Raw genomic sequence first — 19,080 nt, 5'->3', positions numbered from 1 at the left:
CACACACACACACACACACACACACACACACACACACACACACACACACACACACACACACACACAAGCGCCCGCCAGCGCCCACCTTATGAGCCCTTTCCGCCCCATCACTGCCTCCAGCTGGTGCTCAGGGGCGTCGCTCTGCCTGACAAACCCGTACGCCTGAATGTGATGTGGGGCCACATGAGGCAAAATTTGGGGTTGTTATCTTAAGCGGGCACCAGACTGTGTTCCATGATTTGATTTGTGAAACAGAGCCAACGAAACCCGAGGCTTGCGTCCTGAAGCCTGATTGGCTTGTTGCATCCCTTGAAATGAATTGTAAGGCAGCCCACCTTGGCCATCTCGCCGCCTGTGTATATGCAGGGGTGAAAGTGGCACGCGCGCGGCGAGTTGGCTGCAGCGGTGAACTCCTGCTTGCACCTCCGACATGTGTAGGTTGGCGCCCGTGACGCCGATGTTGCTGATGTGCTCGAAGCGCCACCACCTGCGTCAGCAGCAGCTGCTGCTGCTGTCCTGAATGGATGCCGCAAAAACAACCGCTTGACAAGCGGGCTGGGCCACCGCACTGAGGGTGCCGCCCTGCCGCTGCACCCTACTTGCATGACGTACGCTTTGTCTTTGTTACACCAACACCGCCTGCAATTTGTGCAATTGTGCGTTGCTGCCAGTGCTTGAGGGCCTGCAGTCGGTGCGCTGCAGTGCCGCTGCCACAGCTGCACGGCTGCACAGCTTGCGGCTTCCACACTGGCAAGTGATGCTCTATCGACACGTAGATGATGCCCTGTAGTGTAGTCGCACTCGGCTTGTTGTGGAGTAAGCTGCTGTTGAAAATGATCAAGATCAGGCTTGTTTGCAATGAATCAGTGCGATTTGACGGTGTTGATTCACCAATGTCTCAATGCGTGAGCGTTCTCACTCGATTCAAGTTGCACAACAGTGGTGACCTTTCGACATGCACCTGCCGGAACATCGTGCAGAAACTGTGCACGGCTCGAGTCGCCCTGTTCATAATTGTGGACGTGATGTGCAGTAAACTAGCACGCTGCAGGCATGTGCTGCGTGGTCTTGCCGAAGTCAAGGAAAAGGAGACTCTCTGCCAGGCTCTGGCTGATGTCGGCACGGCGCGACTGCTGGCTGACACCCTGGCCCTCATCGTGGCGTAAACTGTTGAGGAGACATTGCACAATGCCAGCAATGCCCATCGGCCTGCACTGCAGCCACCACACCGTGCACCAAGCCCCCTCTTTCGCTGCTGGGGGCTTGGGCGGCGCGGCGCCTGTGGCACTGGCGCTGCGTCATGTCGCGACGTGCTGCCGGAAATGGTGCGTCTTCAGGGTTCTTGTTTTTGGGTGCCTGGACCTGTGGTGCAAGGACCCTGCGCCGACCCTGCTCAACGGAGGTGCGCTTATGGATTGGATCTGTCAGTGATTGGTTTGCACAGCTGCAGCACCTCCTTTGTCCAAATCCTGAACCCTACTCTCACGATCCGTGATTCTCAGTGCGTACCAAACTGCTGCATCATCTCAAGCACTGCTCTTGAATCTAGACGGTCCACCAAAAGGTCAGCACAATGCTGATGCTGCACCTGCTCATCACACATGAGCAGACCGTCTCTGGCCGAAACCCCATAACTTATGCAAACCAGATACACTGCCACACCAAAGAAACTTGCTGGCGATTTGCGCTCTGCTCCTGGGTGACGCCGCCACAAGCTCCCGGGTGTCGCTGTGCCCCAGCATTTTGCAGCTGAGATGCACACACCTGCCTGCCACCCTGCTCCAGCCGCCAGCATCTCCCCTGTTTCAAGCGTACCTGCAAATCAGCTGCCGCAAAGCCGATCTCATGATTACACGGTGCATGTTGGGCATTATTGGGTGCACCTGCATCCTGACGGTCTGGGTGGGCCGCCTGCAGTGCACCCTGGCATGCTCCATGCGCCCATCAGGCAGTGCGCACGCTGCGCCACATGCAGCCGTAATTCCTGGAGAGCATGGAAGCATGAATCTTGCGTCCGACCTGGAGTGTATGTCTGCTCCACCGGTGGTCTGCGCGGCCATGCAACGCCCTTACTTCGCGCCCCGCTGCCTCAAATGTAGAAGAGCCGCCAAATCACCATGTGCGCTGTCGCCCCCAACTCCCCCTTGCCATGGTGCATGCCCCAGGCCTGATTAAAGTTCAACGCTATGATGGCCTTCCTGAACGCTTCTCACGGGCAACAGGTAGCACAGAGTGTTTGACGCAGGAGAGCAGTCCTGCAGTAGGGTAACTCCATCCGCCAAGTTACGCCCTTCACATGCACTGCGCCTGCCTGGTTTGGAGCCGTTCGTTGCAAATGCTCACCGGCCACAATTTCAATATGATTGAAAACCTTTACATGTGCGTGACAGGCACCGGGGGAAGCCCCTGAGGACCGACCAATTTTGTACCAAGCTGTGCCTGAGCTCGGTGCGTGCTCTTAGAGAGAGCAGCTCAGGCCCACGGCTCACAAGTGCGAGTGCGCATGATTCATCGCTGAATGGCTAGCGGGGGGCGCTCGTCGTAGGAGGGCCCTTTAGACTCAGTGCACGCGCTTTGCATGCACGCCCACCTCGCTTTCAACAGAATGTCACCCCCCCTTGCCGTGATATCACGGCATCGAGAAGTGGGACACACCTCCACGGCCGACCGCATGCCCGCGGTCGCGGCCGCAGCTGCGCAGCTGCCAGCGGCAGAGCCTTTGCCGGTGCTGACCTCCAACATCGAGGCGTGCGCCACGCTGCACGGGCTGTGGCTTGGCACAACGCAGAAGGCACCCGACAAGCACACATCAGTCCCGACGATCGTGCACCCAATCCTTTCAGCAAAGCCGTCCGTGACACACGCGCTTGCGCCTCGAGGTGATGGCGCCTCCGCTGCCAGTAACGCTGACGGACCTGGCCGCCGCATCGCGCGGCTGGGAGCACGGCTGGGGACATCGGCGGGACGACGCGTCAGTCTTAAGCGCGTCGGCGGCGCGCTCGACCCGCGGGGGCTGCAGCAGCATGCGAGGGCTCTGGCGGCAGCGGCGTTGGGGCTGGACGCTCTGGGTGCCCTGCAGCCTCGAGAGGTGGGCCTCACATTGTCAAACATCTCAGCCAGATCTTGGGCAGGCACGCATGCGGGTGCATGCCTGTTGTTGACCAGCTGCAGCAAGATCGACCGCTGCGGTGTAGGCGCGACAACTTGACTGTGCAATTGAACGCAGCCGGCGGGGTGCGTGCATGGCGCGGTGCGTTGCCTGGGGTGCATGCGTGGCGCCGCGTGCCTTGCCCTGCTGAAATAGCAACCAACGCCTCCACTTGCAAACCCACGCCTTGATGCTTGCTGCAACTGGTAGATAGCAGCTGAGATCGCAGCAGAGCAGCAGCGCGGCGAGCGGCCGCTGGCCGCCGCGGCAGCCGCGGCGCGCCGCCGGCTCGCCACGCTCCCCGTCGCGGACGTGGCGCGCCTCGCCCTCGCCGCCGCCGCGGGCGCGAGCGCGTGCTGCGGCGCGGTGGCGCTTGCGAAGGGGCTCTTGCGCGCGGCGGCGCGGCGGCTGCGCCTCGGGCCGCTGCGTCTGGGGGCGCCGGTGGCCCTGGCCACAGCCCTCATGCCGACTGGGGTGTATGGCGGCCTGCTGGCCGCATACCTGCTTGTCCAAAGCATCCAGGACGCCCTGGCCCACACAGAGGACAGGGAGCGCCCGGTCGGCGGCGGCGGCGCCGGCGGGCGCGTCGCAGATGCTGCTGCCGCTGCCGCAGCCCTCGACGGCAGCAAGCCTCGCCGCGCGCGCATGGGCAGAAGCGGCGAGCCCGGCAACAGCGGCGGCGGCGGCGGCGCAGAGGACGTCGCAGGCGGCGAGGCAGGCAACGCAGGCAACGAAGGGCCTGGCACCGCCGGCGCAAGCGCGGGCACCACTCACAGTGGCAGCGACGATCAGCGCAGCCCCAGCACCAGCGGCGCCACGGGCATTGACACCCCGCGCCCTGGCCCGCCGGTGCGGGCTGAGAGGGGCCGCTCGGAGTCCCCCCACCAGCCCTCCCTGCATATCCGCCTCCCGGCCCCCGCCACGCACGAGGACGCCGGCCCCCCGCCCTCTGAGGCCGCCGTCGCGGCGGAGGCGGTCGCGGCCGCGCGCGTCGCCGCCGCGCGCCGCGCGCTGCTGGACGCGCCCGAGAGCCCCAGCTGGGCGGGCGCCGCCGCCGGCAGTCGCCGCGCGGCGGTTGCTGACAAGGACCAAGAGGAGGAGCAGGAAATGGAGTGGCGAAGGTTTGGCAGGGGCGCGGTGCCTGCAGAGCTGGTCCTCGTGCAGCGGCCCGCGGGCACCGGCGGCTGCAGGATCACGCTGAAGGCCGCGACCCAGGCGGCCTCGGGGGAGGACGCGGGCGGCGAGGCCGGGCAGCAGCTGCGCCCGTCAGCCGATGGCGGCGGTGGCAGCGGCGGCGGAGGGGCGGCTGGCACGCAGTCCGCTGGGGGTGAGCCGCCGCAAGACATTGTGTCTTCGCCGCGAACAACCAATGCTGGGGCGAGCTGTTCCATCAGCGGTGAAAGCACGGGCGCCGGCACGTCGGCACCGGCGGCAGCGGCGGACATGGCGGGCGATGCCCTTGCCCGAGCTGGCGAGACAGCCGCAGCGTTTGACAGCGAGGCCACACGTGGGGAGCTGCCTGCGCCAGCTGCTGCAGGGGATGGGGATCTCGGTACAGGTGCTGCCGCAGCCGAGGCAGGCGTTCTGGCGGCCTTGCCTGATGGTGAGGCTGTGACCTCTGCTGGCGCAGCGGGAATCCAGACAGAGGCGGCCGCGGGCGCCGTGGACTCGGCTGCCACCGCGGGGGCCAACCCTGCGGCGGAGGGTGCGGTGGCTGCTGGGGCTGGCCGTGGGCAGGACGCGTTGCTCGTTGAGGACGCTGCAGCGACGGAGGCAGCAAAGGCAGCGGCGGTTGCAACGGCGGCAGGAGGGGCAGCAGAGGTTTCAGCGGCACCAATGGCGATAGCGCCAGCTGCTGTGGCGGTTGAGGAGGGCAATGCTACCCTCTCCGCGACCCCGCCAGCGGCCCCGCAAGCTGCAGAAATAGACGGCACGGCCGCGCTGGGCGGGGCGACGCCGGGCGCCCCTGCCGCAGTGGTCGAGGTGTAGCTGCGCAGGACGTTGTGCACTGCCCTTCAGCCATTGATGGACCCTGCAATCGCCTCTGCTGCCCTTGATGGCTTTTGAGGTTATTTCTGACCCCGCCACCGGACCTTTGTTGCTGCCGGCGCTGCACAAGGCATGGCAGCCAGCACCCTCTCCCCCAAGACATTACAGTACGCCGTGTCCCTTCGACGCCTGCCCATTGACTTTTCAGTCAACCGACATTCCCGGAGAATTTCCAGGGTGTATGCGTATGATTCCCGCAAGTGGCGGCCACTCAGAGGGCTGCTTCAGCTCCCACAAAGAGGCGCGTGAATGCCAGGGCAGTTTGTGGCAACCGCCTGCATTTTGACTTGCGAGAGGAGGGCGCTGAGGGCGTGTTGAGGCGGCAGCCACCGGAGCAAGCTGCGCCAGCACTGCAGGTGCACGCATGGAGCCAACTGGCCCGGCCGCACTCTTTGCTGCCGCCCTGCGTCTCATTTGGCCTCCAGGGCAGCGTGAAACTTGAATGTTTGCGAACCTTGATTGTCAGGGCGACTTTGGGCTGACTAAATGCTGCTTGGGCTATGCAGTCAACGCATCCACCTCTGTCGTCTTTGCCTTATTGACTGCCACCTGTGAACCTGAGCAGTGCATCCGCACAGCGTTGATGCACAATCTTTCCTGCCGATTGCAGCTGTCTGTTGCACCCTTCTGCCGCAGTAGTGTGGCTTCTATCTGGGCTTGTGTACATGCAATGTATTTTGGCAGCATCGCCATCGTTGGCTATCGCCTCACTTTTTTTAATCACAGTGGACGCACACACCAGAGGCGGAGCTCAGCAGTGAGTGGCGTCAATAGTTGCGGGCGTGGCAGTACGACACAACACGGTGCCTGCGGAACTCCTAATGCCCTTCTTAGGGGCGCGAATAGCTTGACCGCATTTCACGGGCATGTATGGGCCTTACAGTTGTATGCTGTATGTGCTGCCATGTCATCTGGGGGCGCTGGCGGATGCTGCACGCCTACCACCAAGGAGGCAGCCATTGTGTAACACAAACGCCAATGTCTTGCGCATTGTGCAGCGCTACGTTTTGCAGGCTATGCAATCTTGTCGTGGCAAATCATGCAAGGATCAACTGTCGTGGTTGCGCAAGAGGGTGGCCGTTGCGTGCACAGAGTCACACTGGATGCTGCGAGGGTACAGGGTGCTCAGCAGATGGGGTGTCTTCACAAGTTGACAATAGGAGGGACCGGCTCAAGCCGGCACGGGTGAAATGTGGCAGCAGGGCTGGTTGACGCGCAGCCCTGCTGTTGCACGCCCCTGCAGCAACAATCACCCGTCCAGAATGTCGGGCGGCAGCAGGCAGGGCGGAGGGTAGAGCGGCCCCGGCTCAACCACCACGCTGAAGCCCTGGCGGCGGCGCGAGACGACGCGTAACGACGTGGCCAGCGCGCTCAGCGACACCTCGTCATCAAATGTGCAGCCGTGCACCTCAAGCACGCGGATTTGCGGCGCGATTGCAAGCTCGAGGCACTTCTCAAGCGGAGCCTCAGTCAGGCTGCACAGGCGCACGTGGGTGAGGGTGCTGCACCGAGACAGGGCAGCAGGGCGGCCGAGGAAAATCAAGTCGCCAGGATCGTGTGCCGCCACGATTGAGAGGCTCGCGCAGCAAGGCATTGACGCGACAGCATTGAAATTCACAATGGTGTTCTCACAGGTTGATGTACAGCCCACAATCAACCGGCTCACGGCAGGGAACGTTGATCGCAGCGATGTAGGGTAGCATCCGTGCTCCTTGAAGGTGATGTGGAGGCTGTCGAGGCGCGGGAAGCATGGCGCGAGCGCGGCGTGGGCGTCGGCCGCAGGCTGCACGTTGAAAGCGAGCTCCTCCAGGGTCGCACACTGCGCTGCCAGGCTGCTCAGAGGCCCCTTGAACACCGGCTCGAGCTCGTCTTCGAATCCGGCGTACAGCGCGAGTCGCTGCAGCGCGGTCAGCTGTGGCAGCAGCAGGTAGGGATCGAGGGTGTCAAAACTGTAGCAGTCCGCGGCGCCGTCAGCCACTCGACAGAAGATGCCGCTCAGCTCACGCAGGTTGGTGAGCTGCGAGGGAGGGCGCGCGCACGGCGGTTCAGGTCTCAAACTTAGGGAAGGGGGAGGGGCAATGCACCGTCTGCTGCAGCAGCCGCCTTCAGCCGCATTGCGCGACCTTAACAATCGACGTGAGCTCCGGCAAGATTACCCGCTGAGTCCTTGCGGGGCAGTCGGCTGAGAGCCGTTGGCAGCCAAACCCAGTGCTGATTCGCATTGATCCATGCAATCACCCACCTGGCCAATGCTGGAGTAAAACTTTGTGAAGTCAAACTCGTCGTCGGGGTGGTCCGGTTCTGGCCCCAAGTCCAGGGCATCAAGCCAGGACAGCTCGAGCACCTCCAGGCCACAGCACGCGCCAATGGCGTCCAGCCAAGACGTGCCGCCGATCCCCGAGTGGTTCATGCTGTGCGCAACCAGCCGCAGGCGCCGCAGGCCGGGCGGGAGCCATGCGGCGCTGGCGCCATCGGCGCGACCAACAAGGGTGAGGGCGGTCAGGCTGGCCAGCTCGCCCAGCGGCGTGAGCAGAAGCGGCTGCTTGGGGTTGGGGGCCGTCAGCGCCAGCGACGTCAGGCTCGCCAGGCAGCAGCTGGACAGGCAGGTGGTGAGTACCAGGGACAGATCGCGGTCCAGGCGCGAGAGTGCGATGGAGGACAGCTCTGGGCAGTGCCTGGGGTGGGCAAGGGCGACACAGATTCAGGAGAGGGGTGAGTAAAGGCACTGACACAACGGCGGCTGAAGACTGGCGGGGTTGTTGACGTGGTGGCTGGCGGAATCGAAGTGGCCGCTGGCAAGACTGAGGCATACAGCAAGATGCACGCAGCAATGATCACGACGGGTGTTGCAGGGCGTGCACATCAACGGCTGCAGCCCCTCGCATGCCCAGCATGACACCCACCTAGCTGCGCCGTTAAGCAGCGCCAGCGCAGGCCCCATGCACTCTGCGCCCAAGTCTCTGAGAGTGAGCGCCCTGACGCCGCCCCACCGGTGGCAGCACGCCGCGGCGCGTTGCAGCGCGAGGACCGCAGCAGCTGGACTGCAGGTGTGCGCCCCGGGCAGCGCGAGTGCTTTGCAGGTCGCGTCAACGGCGCTGCGCAGGTCACGGCTTGCGGCGCGCAGCGCATGGCGATTGCCTGGATCAGTGTTGGCCACGATGAGTGTCAAGACCTCGATTGGCAGCGGCATGGCACTCGGCCAGACGCACTGCTCTCAGGGGGTGGGCGAGGTGCGCCGTTTGTGCTGCGAACGATCAGGGATGGCCGCAGCTAAGCGTTCAAAGTTGGTAGAAGATGAGACGTCAGGTGTCCGTTGAGGGACGAGGTAAGATTGTTGGGCGGGTGCGGGCGCTTCGCGCTCAATTTGAGTGATCTGCAGGTTCGAATTGTTCAGCCCGGATGTACATTATATTATAAGCTTGCCGTCGAAGAGATCTGTGTATCACACCTGATTTCCTGCGCCAATGGTCGAGCGACTTCGTGACCCACGAGCGGCAGCAGCAGTCGGGCAGCAACAGACAGTGGTTCAGGCCGAGTCCACATGCTGGTGCCAGCTCTGGCAGGACGTGCGGCAGACGCGTGATGTGATGGCTGAAGGGAGCACGCTATAACATCAGCAATATCGAAAACAGTCAGCACTGCAGCACAAGTGACACACCGCCTGGAATCAACGCAGCTCTGAGCCACAACACACATACCATACACAAGTTGCCCTTGCATGCAAGGGCACGGCCCAAATGACAGGCAGGCCGCAATCCCAGCTGTTGACAGGACCTGCATGGCAAGTTGCACACGCAGTTGTGTGCAATCACGGTGTCCACACTATCACCCAACTGCAGAGTAGCCCTGGCGCTGCAGTCTGGCTAGCAGCATGCGCGGCGCCGATTACAGAGGGTCCGCCTCCACAACCGCCTCAAAGCCCCTCACGGCAGTAAGCGAAAGTGCGGAGTGCTATGTAATGCACATTCTGCGACAGGCGCGAGTCAAAGGTGCCGCCATGCACCTCCGCAGTAAGGAGGCTTTTGTTTGTGTATGTGTACCTGCAGTATTTCAGGCAGCAGCGCCCATCCTTGGCTGTTGCCTTTGTTTTGTCTGGCCAAACCAATTGCTGCTTAGTGGACGCACACACCAGAGGCGGAGCTCAGCCATTTGTGACGTTGGGAGTTGTGCGCGCCGTAATGCCAGACAACGCGTCACCTGTAGAACTCCCCGCCACCTCGGGGGGGGGGGGGGGGCGGTTGGCTGGAGCTGACTGCAAATTCACAGGCACAAGTGTTGTTTAGACTGGTGGTCAGCGCTTCCGTCCCCTGCATTGATGCCTCTTGAATGCGTACAAAGCGTGTGCTTGCTGGGCCTGACATTTGAATACTCTGATTGTTGCCGTTCCAGCTGAGGGCACTGACAGATGCTGCATGCCTGCCTACCAAGGAGGGGACCAAGCTGTGATAAGCAACAGCCATTATATACATGCTGGTAGAGCTGCTGTCCAGCGCGGTGTGTTGCCGGCCCTGCAACATAGTCATAGCACTGCGTGCAAGGGTCCCTGTCGCGCTTTGTGCAACGGGGTGGGTGTTGCTTGCAGAAGATCATGGTGGTATGCTGCAAGGGTATAGGTTCTCAGCAGAGGTCATGCCTACACAAGTGGACAACAAGTGGCATCTGCTCAAGCTAGCACGAGTGAAGTGCGGCAGGAGGGCTGGATGGCGGGTACTCCTGCTGTTGCATGCCCGGCAGCAACAATCACCCATCCAGAATGTCATGTGGCAGCAGGCAGGGCAGAGGGGAGAGCGGCCGCGGCTCAACCACCACGCTGAAGCCCTCGCGCCGGCGCGCGACGACGCGTAACGACGTGGCGAGCGCGTTCGGCGACACCTCGTCATCGAATGTGCAGCCGTGCATCTCGAGAACGCGGATTTGCGGCGCGATTGCAAGCTCGAGGCATTCCTCAAGCGGAGCCTTAAACAGGCTTGACAGGCGCACGTGTCTCAAGGTGCTGCACCTGGACAGGGCGTCTATGCGGCCATAGAAATCCGATATGCCGGATAGTTCCGGCATATCCGGTGCCTCCATAATGGAGAGACTTGTGCAGCAAGGCAGGGATGCGACTGCATCAAAATCTACAACGGCGCCGTAATAGCTGGCATTGCAGCCCACTATCAGCCGGCTTACTGCAGGGAATGTCGATCGCAGCGATGGGGGGTAGCTTTTGTGCTGCGAAAAGGTGATGTGAAGGCCATCGAGGCGCGGGAAGCATGGCACGAGCGCGGCGTCGGCGTCGTCGGCCGCAGGGAGCGCGCCGAACGCGAGCTCCTCCAGGGTCGCGCACTGCGCTGCTAGGCTGCTCAAAGGGCCCTTGATCGCCGGGTCCATCTGGTCTTCGAATCCGGTGTACAGCGCGAGCCGCTGCAGCGCGGTCAGCTTTGGCAGGAGCAGGTGGGCCTCAAAGCCGTCGATGCTGTAGATTTCCGCGAGGCCGTTAGCCTCCCGATAGAACACGCCGATCAGCTCGCGCAGGTTGGTGAGCTGCGAGGGAAAAGCACGTGCGACGGAGTGGGGCACTGCGGGGGGCCAGCCAGCCGCAGCAGCCGGCTTCAGCCGGGTGCGTCCTGGCAGGCTGCTGGCTGAGACCTGTCGGTAGCCAATACCCAGCGCTGATTGAGACAGGTTTGTGCCATATGATCACCCACCTGGCCAATGCTGGAGTAAAACTTTGTGAAGTCGAACTCGTCGTCGGGGTGGTCCGGTTCTGGCCCCAAGTCAAGGCCATCAAGCCAGGACAGTTCGAGCACCTCCAGGCCGCGGCACGCGCCAATGGCGTCGAGCCAAGACGTGCCGCCGATCCCCGGATGTTCCAAGTCGAGTGCGCCGAGCCGCAGGCGCCGCAGGCCGGGCGGGAGCCAAGCGGCGCTCGCGACGTCGGCGCGGCCAATGACGGTGAGGGCAGTGAGGCTTGAAAGCTCGCCCACCGGCGTGAGCGGCAGCGACTCCCCGTGATTGGAGGCCGTCAGCGCCAGCGATGTCAGGCTCGCCAGGCGGCAGCTGGACAGGCAGGAGGTGAGGGCCAGCGACAGCTTGCAGTCCAGGCGCGCCAGTGTGATGGTGGAGAGCTCTGGACAATGCCTGGGATGGGCAAGGGAGACACGAACTTTGGGGGGGGGCGCATAGCAAGAGCGACGCGAGGGCGGCTGGTGCATGGCGGGGCTTTTGGCATTGTGACCGCCAGTATGCGGGGAGGCCACTGCCAAGTCTGGAGCATGAAGCAAGGTGCATACAGCGATGAACACGGCCGGCGTTGCAGCTGGTGCATGCCTACTACCAGACTGCGGCGCCTCCCTTGCCACGGCATGACACCCACCTGGCTGCACCGTTCAGCAGCGCCAGCGCAGGCCGCATGCACTCGGCGCCCAGGTCTTTGAGAGTGAGCGCCCTGACGCCGCCCCACCGGTTGCAGCACGCCGCGGCGCTTTGCAGCGCGAGGAGCACGGCTGCAGGACTGCAAGTTCGTGTCCTGGGCAGCGTGAGCGCTTTGCAGTTCGCATCGACGGCGTTGCGCAGGCCGCGGCTCGCGGCGCGCAGCGCATGGCGGGTGTTTGCATCAGTGTGGGCCACGATCAGTGTCAGGACCTCTGTTGGCAGCGACATGGCTCTCAGCCAGTTGCGCTGCTATGGGTGGGCGAGGTGCGCCGTGTATGCTGCACAGGATCGGGTTTGGCCTGAGCTCAGCGTGCAAATGTATGCAGAAGATGAGACGTCAGGACACCGTTGAGGGACGACGTAGGATTGTTTGGCGGACGCGGGCGATGCGCGCGAATTGAGTGATCTGGTGATATTCGAGATGTTCAGCCGGGATGATCGACTTGCACAATCTTCGATACCAATTCTGTGCATTACAGCTGATTTCTCGAGACCGTCAGGCCAATGGTCTGATGGTGACTTGGTGACCCACGGGCGTCTGCAGCGGTCTGACAGTTGTCCCTAAAGCCAGCTGCTGGTGCCAGGTCTGGCCCTTGATGCTGCAGATACATAAAATGAACGTTGGATAAAGGTGATGCACACACCCTATAACATCTGCACATTCAAAACGGTCAGCACTGCAGTACGGGTACGGCACCGCTCCGCTCTGAGCTACAGCACACCTGCAGCTCGGAGCCATAGCACACCTGCATGTACAGTACAAAAGTTGCCCTGGTATGCAAGGGCACGGCAAAAAGGACAGGTGGGTCGCCTCTACTGTATCACCAAGGCAAATCCTAGCTGGTGACAAAATCTGAATGGAAAATCGTACAGCCACATAGGATCAAACGTGTCAGCACCACCATCCAAACAGAAGGTGGCCCTGGCGTACCAGTGCGGCTGGCAGCAGGCTCGGCGCTGGCACCAGGTGGTCCGCCTCCACCACCGCGTCAAAGCCCCCGCGGCGGCGAATGATGGCGCGGAGCACGGCGCCAAGCGCACCTTGCGACAGGCGTTTGTCGAAGGTGCAGCTGTGCACCTCCACATACAGTGATGTGCCTTTTATTCAGACGTGTGTGCTTGCAATGTCTAGCAGCGTTGCCCATCCTTGGCCTTGTCGCAGCTTTGCCCGGCCAGGCCCTGTGCTGCTTGTTAATCGCCCACACCAGCGGCAGTAGTTCTCAGTCCTTTGTGGCGTTGGTAGATGCGGGGACGGTCATGCCGGACGACTCCAGTGACCGCAGAACTTCCAACACCCTTGTTGGGGCTGTGAATGGCGCGGCTCACTGCAACTCACAGGCACACATGGGATTTTGGGCTGGTGGCCAGAGTCGCCCGCCCTGCATTTCAACCCCTTGCACGTCGGCAAAGCCTGGGCTTGCCGGGCGTTTTGCACGACAGAAAAATTCTGCTTTGTTGCCGTGCCAGCTGAGGTGCTGACAGATGCTGCACGCCTGCGAACCAAGGACGCGAACCAACCTGCAATCATCAACGGCTAACGTCGGGATGCTGGTCATGCTGCTGTGCAGCGCTGTGTTATGCCTCCCCTTCTTTACTGCCGTATCGCCCCCTGCACCGGTTGCCTGTCATGGATGTGCACCAGGGTGGCTTATAAGTGCACAGGGTTACTTGGATGCTGCGAGTGTACAGGGCGCTCAGCAGCGGGTGCGCCCAGTATACACATATGCTCGAGCAGGCACGAGTGAAGTGGAGCAGTAGGGCTGGTTGGCGCGCAGTCCTGCTTTCGCTCGCCCCGCAGCAATAATCAGTTGTGCAACATTTCGAGCGACAGCAGGCCGGGTGCAGGATAGATCTGCTCCTGCTGCACCACCACATCAAAGCCCTCGCGGCGCCGTGCGACAGCGCGCACCGACGTGGCCAGCGCGTCCAGCGACAACTCCTTGTCAAATGTGCAGTCGTGCACCTCAAGCACGCGGATTTGCGGCGCGATTGCAAGCTCGAGGCACTGCTCGAGCGGAGCCTGGGGCAGGCTGCACAGGCGCACGTGGGTGAGGGTGCTACACCCAGACAGGGCGCCCATGCGGCCGAAGAAACTCAACTCGCCGCCATCCGGTGCCACCAAGATGGAGAGGCTCGTGCAGCAAGGCAGGGATGCGACTGCATCAAAATCCATGATGGCGCCGTCAGGGCTGGCCATGCCGCCCACTATCAGCCGGCTCACTGCAGGAAACGTTTGTCGGAGCAATGGGGGGTAGCTCTCGTGCTGCGTGAAGGTGACGTTGAGGGCGTCCAGGCGCGGGAAGCATGGCACGAGCGCGGCGTCAACGTCGTCCTCGGGCTCCACGTCGAAAGCGAGCTCCTCCAGGGTCGCGCACTGCGCGGCCAGGCTGCTCAGGGGCCCCTTGACCGCTGGCTTAAGCTCATCCCAGCGGCCGTCGCATCCAATGTATAGCGCGAGTCGCCGCAGCGCGGTCAGGGACGGCAGGAGAAGGTCGGGCTCGAGGCAGTCGATGCGGTAACCATCTGCACCGTCCTCGTCGTCGTCGTCGTTGTCAAAGGTGATACCACTGAACGCGCCGCTCAGCTCCCGCAGGTTGGTGAGCTGCGAGGCAGAACGCGGGTGCGAGGCGGGGAAGGGGGTGAAAAAACTGCAGGGGCCAGTCAGCAGAAGCAGCCGCCTTCAGCCGACTGTGTCCTTGCGGGGCTGTCGGTTGAGAGAAGTCGGAAGCCAACTCAGCGCTGTTTCGCAAGGGTTTGTGACATTTGATCACCCACCTGGCCAACGCTGGCATAGAATTCAGAGAAGTCGAGCTCCTCGTCAGGGTCGTCCGGCTTTTCCCCCAAGTCAAAGGGGTCAAGCCAGGACAGCTCGAGCACCTCCAGACTGCAGCACGCGCCAATGGCGTCGAGCCAAGACGTGCCGCCGATCCCCGAGTCGTTCATGCCATGCGCGCCCAGCCGCAGGCGCCGCAGGCTGGGCGGGAGCCAAGCAGCGCTTGCACCGGAGGAGCGGCCGACGACGGTCAGGGCAGTGAGGCTGGAGAGCTCGCCGAGCGGCGTGAGCAGCAGCGGTTGCCCGTGCTTGGGGGCAGCCAGTGCCAGCGATGTCAGGCTCGCCAGGCGGCAGCTAGACAGGCAGGAGGTGAGGGCCAGGGACAGCTCACGGTCCAGGCGCGTGAGTGTGATGGAGGACAGCTCTGGGCAGTGCCTGGGATGAGCAAGGGGGACACAGCATTTAGGAGGGGGGCATGAGCGTAAGGACGCAAGGGCGGCCGATCCAAGGCTGGGTGGTTGACATGGGTGGCAGGATCCGGGGAGGCCGCTGCCAAGTCTGGAGCTAAAATTAAGGTGCATGCAGCAATGACAACGGCTGGCGTTGCAGCTGGTGCACGCCTGTTACTGCGGGCCCTCCCATGCCCGTCATCACACCCACCTGGCTGCGCTGTTCAGCAGCGCCAGCGCAGGCCGAATGCACTCGGCGCCCAGGTCTTTGAGCGTTAGCGCACGGACGCCCCCCCAGCGGTGGCAGCACGCCGCGGCGCGGTGCAGCGCGGGGACCGCCACAGCCGGAGTGCAGGTGCGCGGCCTGGTTAGTGTGAGTGCTTTGCAGCCCGCGTCGACGGCGCTGCGCAGGTCGCGGCTCGCGGCTCGCAGCGCGTGGCGGTCGTCTGCATCAGTGTGGGCCACGATGAGTGTCAGGATTTCGACTGGCAGCAGCATGGCACTCGGCCAGACGCGCTGCTCTGGGGCGGGTGAGGTGCGCGTTGTGCGCTGCGCATGACCGGGTTTGGCCTGACCTCAGCGTTCAAAGAGATGCATATATGAGACAGGCTCCGTTGAGGAAACGCAGGATTATTGGGCAGATGCGGCTCGTTCGCGCGGAAAATTTCACAATGATCTGCAAGCGAAGATTTTGTTATCATCGGGATTGATGACCCACTTGATTTGCCAATTTCGCAAAAAATGTGTATCACAGCTGGTTTCCAGCGTAAGGCAGGCTGATGGTCGAGTGGCTTGGTGATTTATGCCCAGTCGATGCCCTGCTGCCGCTGGCAGTCTGGTGGTCGCTGAGTTCGGGTGCTGGTGGCTGGTCGAGCTTGTGCAGTTGCATGATGTCAGGATTATCAAAGGAAGAGGTGATGTACACATGATTAGTAAACTCAAGACATGGTCAGCACTACGGTACTGTGCAGGTATGGTATGCGCATCACCCTGAAACGAAGGCTGCAATGAGCTACAGTATGGCAAAATGCTTACATGTACAAAAGCTGCCCTTCGATGCAGCAGGCACCGCCCAGAAGACAGCTGGTCCGCTCCGCCACCAAAGCAAAGCGCACTTTTTGACACAGTCTGCTGCACGACAAATTGTAAAATCATATGCAATCAAAAGTGTCAGCACTACCACCCGAACAGAAGGTGGCCCTGACCTATCAATCCGGCTGGCAGCAGGCATGGCGTTGGCGACAGGCTGTCCGCCTGTACCACCGCATGCAAGCCCTCGCGGCCGCGAACGATAGCGCCGAGCACGGCGCCAAGCGCATCCTGCGACAGTGGCTGGTCAAAGGTGCAGCCGTGCGCCTCCAGCCGCTGCAGCTGCGGCGCGTGCGCGAGCTCCAGGCAGCTGGCGAGGGGCAGGTCCTGCAGGCTGCACAGTTGCAGCCAGCGCAGGGTGCTGCACCCTGACAGGGCATCCATGGGGCCCGTAAAATCGTTATACCCAGAGGAAATGATGTAAAGGTGTTGCAGGTTTGGCAGGGACGCGAGTGCAAAAAAGTCTATTGCAGTGTTGCAGAAGTCTTGCTTGCAACCAACAACGACGAGGCTCGCGGCAGGGAAGGAGGCGGGGAGCGATGCAGGGTAGCAGCGAGGGTCGTTGAACACAATGTGCAGGTGTCTGAGGCACGGGAAGCGCGGAGCGCCTGCGCTTGGATCGATCGACCCCTGGCACACATGAAATGCGAGCTCGTCCAGAGTGGAAGCCTGCGCAGCCAGGCTGCTCAAGGGGCCAAGCAGTGCCGGCGCGAGCTGGCCGTTCGAGGTGGCGATGTACAGGGCCAGCTGCTGCAGTGCTGTCAGGTTTGGGAGCAGCAGCCTTGGGTCGAGGTTGCATGTGTCGACAAGGACGCCGCGCAGCTGCCGCAGGCTGGTGAGCTGCGAGGGCATGTGAAGCACGTGGCAGGATAAGCTAGAGAATGCGAGACGGTGAGATCTTGACTGCCCGCGAGCCCAAGAGCCCATGCCCGCTCGACGGTGTTTGTCTGGAGTAGGTTCCATTACTGCGAAGTCCATCCTGCCGCCATGCAAACGCAGCAACACCCTCAGCCCACCTGGCCAATGCGTGAGTAGAATTTGGCCAACTCAGGCACCCCAGGCAAGCTGCCCGTGTCCTCGTCCTCCCCCAAGTCGGCACCTTTCAACCAGTAGAGGTGCAGCTGCTCCAGCCCACGGCACGCCGCAACACAATTCAGCCACGACGCGCACCCTATACCCCAGCAGCCAATTTGCGCTCTGCCACTCAGGAGCAGGACCCGCAGGCCGCGCGGCAGCCACTCTGTGCTGGCGGGATCGGCTCGGCCCGAGAAAGCGAGCTGGGTCAGGCTGGCCAGCTGGCCGAGTGGCGTCAGCAGCGGGGGCGGGCCGTCGAGGGGGGCGACCACTACCAGTGATGTGAGGTTTGTCAGACGGCCGCTTGACAGAAAAGACGTGATGGCAATGGTCACCTCTCGTTCCAGGTGTGTGATAGCCATGGCCGACAGCCGTGGGCAGTGCCTGGGGCGGCGACAGGGGTGCAGGCGGGGCCGGCAGACGTGCGGCCAACTGTATGCCTGTGCTTTTCTCCAAGCAGACCGCTTGTGACAAGGATGAGCTTGGAATTTTTGATTTTCACGCACATGCGCAACTTCCATGTGCCAAACGGCAGGCTCAAACGTGAAACGCCGCCATGCAAACAGGGCGCACGAGGTTAAAGCGACGTTGCATGCAGCGCAGCCCTTCTGAGCGACTAGCGCCCATTTGCTGTCTCCCGGCCCTGCCATGCTCGACCAAGACGCTTCCTCACCTGGCCGCACCATCCAGGAGGGCCAGTGCAGGCCCCAAGCACGCAGACCCCAGGCACGAGAGCTCCATCGTCCTGACGCCGCCCCACCGCTGCCAGGAGGACGCAACATGGCGCAGGGCAGGTGCGGCAGAGCCGGGATCGCCCCCGGCGGATGTGAAGAAGAGAGTCTCGCGCGATGTGTCGATAGCAGCCCGCAGGCCGCGGCTCACGGCACGCATGGTGCGGCGGGTGCCTGCATCAACATGGGCGATGATGCCTGCCACGATTGCGCCCTGCAGCAGCACCCTGCCTACTGCGTCCTGTGCACGGCCAGGCGAAGCCTGAGCTGTGTGCTGCTGCATGATACACACGTAACACTTCACGCGACGCTTCAAGGTTGGCGAAGACACTTCCGCAGCAGCCCGCTTGATGTAGATCGCGCCAAAGTGTGCGTTTGACGCACGCACGGAACTGATGTTGATTGAGAAAGTGAGGATATAAGCAGTGTTTTGTGTTTGATAAGCGGACCATGGCCCCAGATGGTGGAGCGACAACACGTTACTCTGTCACCGGGTGAGCTCGAGCGGCTCGTGCTGTCACAGACAGTCCAAGTACCCAAGCTCCTGTGCCGGCATGTCGCCCTCGCCCATGTCCTGGCAGCTGCGTGGTATGTTGTCTAACACTGGACCGCGACAACTACGTTACACGCGCTATGCATACCTCAAAGGTCGCTGTTAACATGCTGCCCATACAGCTGGGTTTTCAACAAGCCACCCTATCCAAAAGCCCGTCAACTTCAATGCCTGCACACTGCTCGCACGCTCGACTGTAGTGCGCAGCACAGTGTGCTAGCTGCCCTGGGTTCCCAAGTGCCCAACTGCCTCGCCTTCTGCCCCTGGCACCCCTGCCGCAAAAAACCGACCTGCAACCCGGAACTGCTGACTCTAGGCCAGGTGCGGCTGGGGGCCCCCTTCCCCCTTGAATGGTGCGCATTAGCGCTGGTTATTGTGCCACAAGCAAGTAGGTGCAGCACCTACTCTGCCCTCAGCTGCTTGCACATCTGCCTGTGGCCCCCGCCACGCCAGTGCTGCCGCTGGCACTCGGTGCCGCAGTAACTGCGCCCTCAGGACGGCAAGTCAAACGGCAAGGAGAGGGTCAGGGAGGACGCTGACAAGAGAAAAGTGGCAAGTATCTGCTGAGCACAGGCAGGGGCGCAGTCAGCTGACACTGGCGCTCACATTGACGAGCTTAAAGCTGTGGAAAAGAAGCTGCGGGGATCGAAGAGCTGATCAGACGAGGATGCGTGCTGCAGTCTCCCCTAAACCCCTGGTCCCACCCCACACCTGACCGCCAAGCACCCAGCACATTTGGTCAGTCTGCGCCCCTCTTTGGTCCGATCGGCCCCGCACTGCGCACACACTGTGCCCGCGCC

General features: G+C 62.3%; 5 protein-coding genes across 5 annotated transcripts in view; 1 reads left to right on the top strand and 4 right to left on the bottom strand.

Moving 5' to 3' along the window:
• Positions 1–3,793: 3,793 nt before the first annotated feature.
• MNEG_1112 (hypothetical protein) lies at positions 3,794–5,137 on the top strand (the record flags this gene model as incomplete). Its single annotated transcript, XM_014050408.1, has 3 exons — positions 3,794–4,475; positions 4,779–4,853; positions 5,052–5,137. 3 exons carry the CDS (start codon positions 3,794–3,796, stop codon positions 5,135–5,137), a joined length of 843 nt encoding a protein of 280 aa, XP_013905862.1.
• A 1,309-nt stretch (positions 5,138–6,446) lies between these two features.
• Positions 6,447–8,387, bottom strand: MNEG_1111 (hypothetical protein; the record flags this gene model as incomplete). The annotated part of the gene is made up of 4 exons (XM_014050407.1): positions 6,447–6,672; positions 6,856–7,214; positions 7,440–7,872; positions 8,101–8,387. The coding sequence occupies 4 exons, from the start codon at positions 8,385–8,387 to the stop codon at positions 6,447–6,449; spliced, it is 1,305 nt and encodes a 434-aa protein (XP_013905861.1).
• Positions 8,388–9,937: 1,550 nt separating this feature from the next.
• On the bottom strand, positions 9,938–11,839 carry MNEG_1110 (hypothetical protein; the record flags this gene model as incomplete). The annotated part of the gene is made up of 3 exons (XM_014050406.1): positions 9,938–10,720; positions 10,885–11,317; positions 11,553–11,839. The coding sequence occupies 3 exons, from the start codon at positions 11,837–11,839 to the stop codon at positions 9,938–9,940; spliced, it is 1,503 nt and encodes a 500-aa protein (XP_013905860.1).
• Positions 11,840–13,415: 1,576 nt separating this feature from the next.
• Positions 13,416–15,331, bottom strand: MNEG_1109 (hypothetical protein; the record flags this gene model as incomplete). Its single annotated transcript, XM_014050405.1, has 3 exons — positions 13,416–14,213; positions 14,387–14,819; positions 15,045–15,331. The coding sequence occupies 3 exons, from the start codon at positions 15,329–15,331 to the stop codon at positions 13,416–13,418; spliced, it is 1,518 nt and encodes a 505-aa protein (XP_013905859.1).
• Positions 15,332–18,865: 3,534 nt separating this feature from the next.
• Positions 18,866–19,080, bottom strand: part of MNEG_1108 (hypothetical protein) — a gene marked incomplete at both ends in the record, with an annotated part of 2,690 nt that continues 2,475 nt past the window's right edge. Inside the window, one exon of the mRNA XM_014050404.1 lies at positions 18,866–18,916. Coding sequence (XP_013905858.1) covers positions 18,866–18,916 — 51 coding nt within the window. The remainder of the gene's footprint in view (positions 18,917–19,080) is intronic.

The sequence above is a fragment of the Monoraphidium neglectum genome (genome assembly GCF_000611645.1).
Source record: "Monoraphidium neglectum strain SAG 48.87 unplaced genomic scaffold scaffold00105, whole genome shotgun sequence".
Classification (NCBI taxonomy): Eukaryota; Viridiplantae; Chlorophyta; class Chlorophyceae; order Sphaeropleales; family Selenastraceae; genus Monoraphidium; species Monoraphidium neglectum.
Note: the sequence above shows the minus strand (reverse complement) of the source record. Positions and strands in the feature narration are given on the sequence as shown.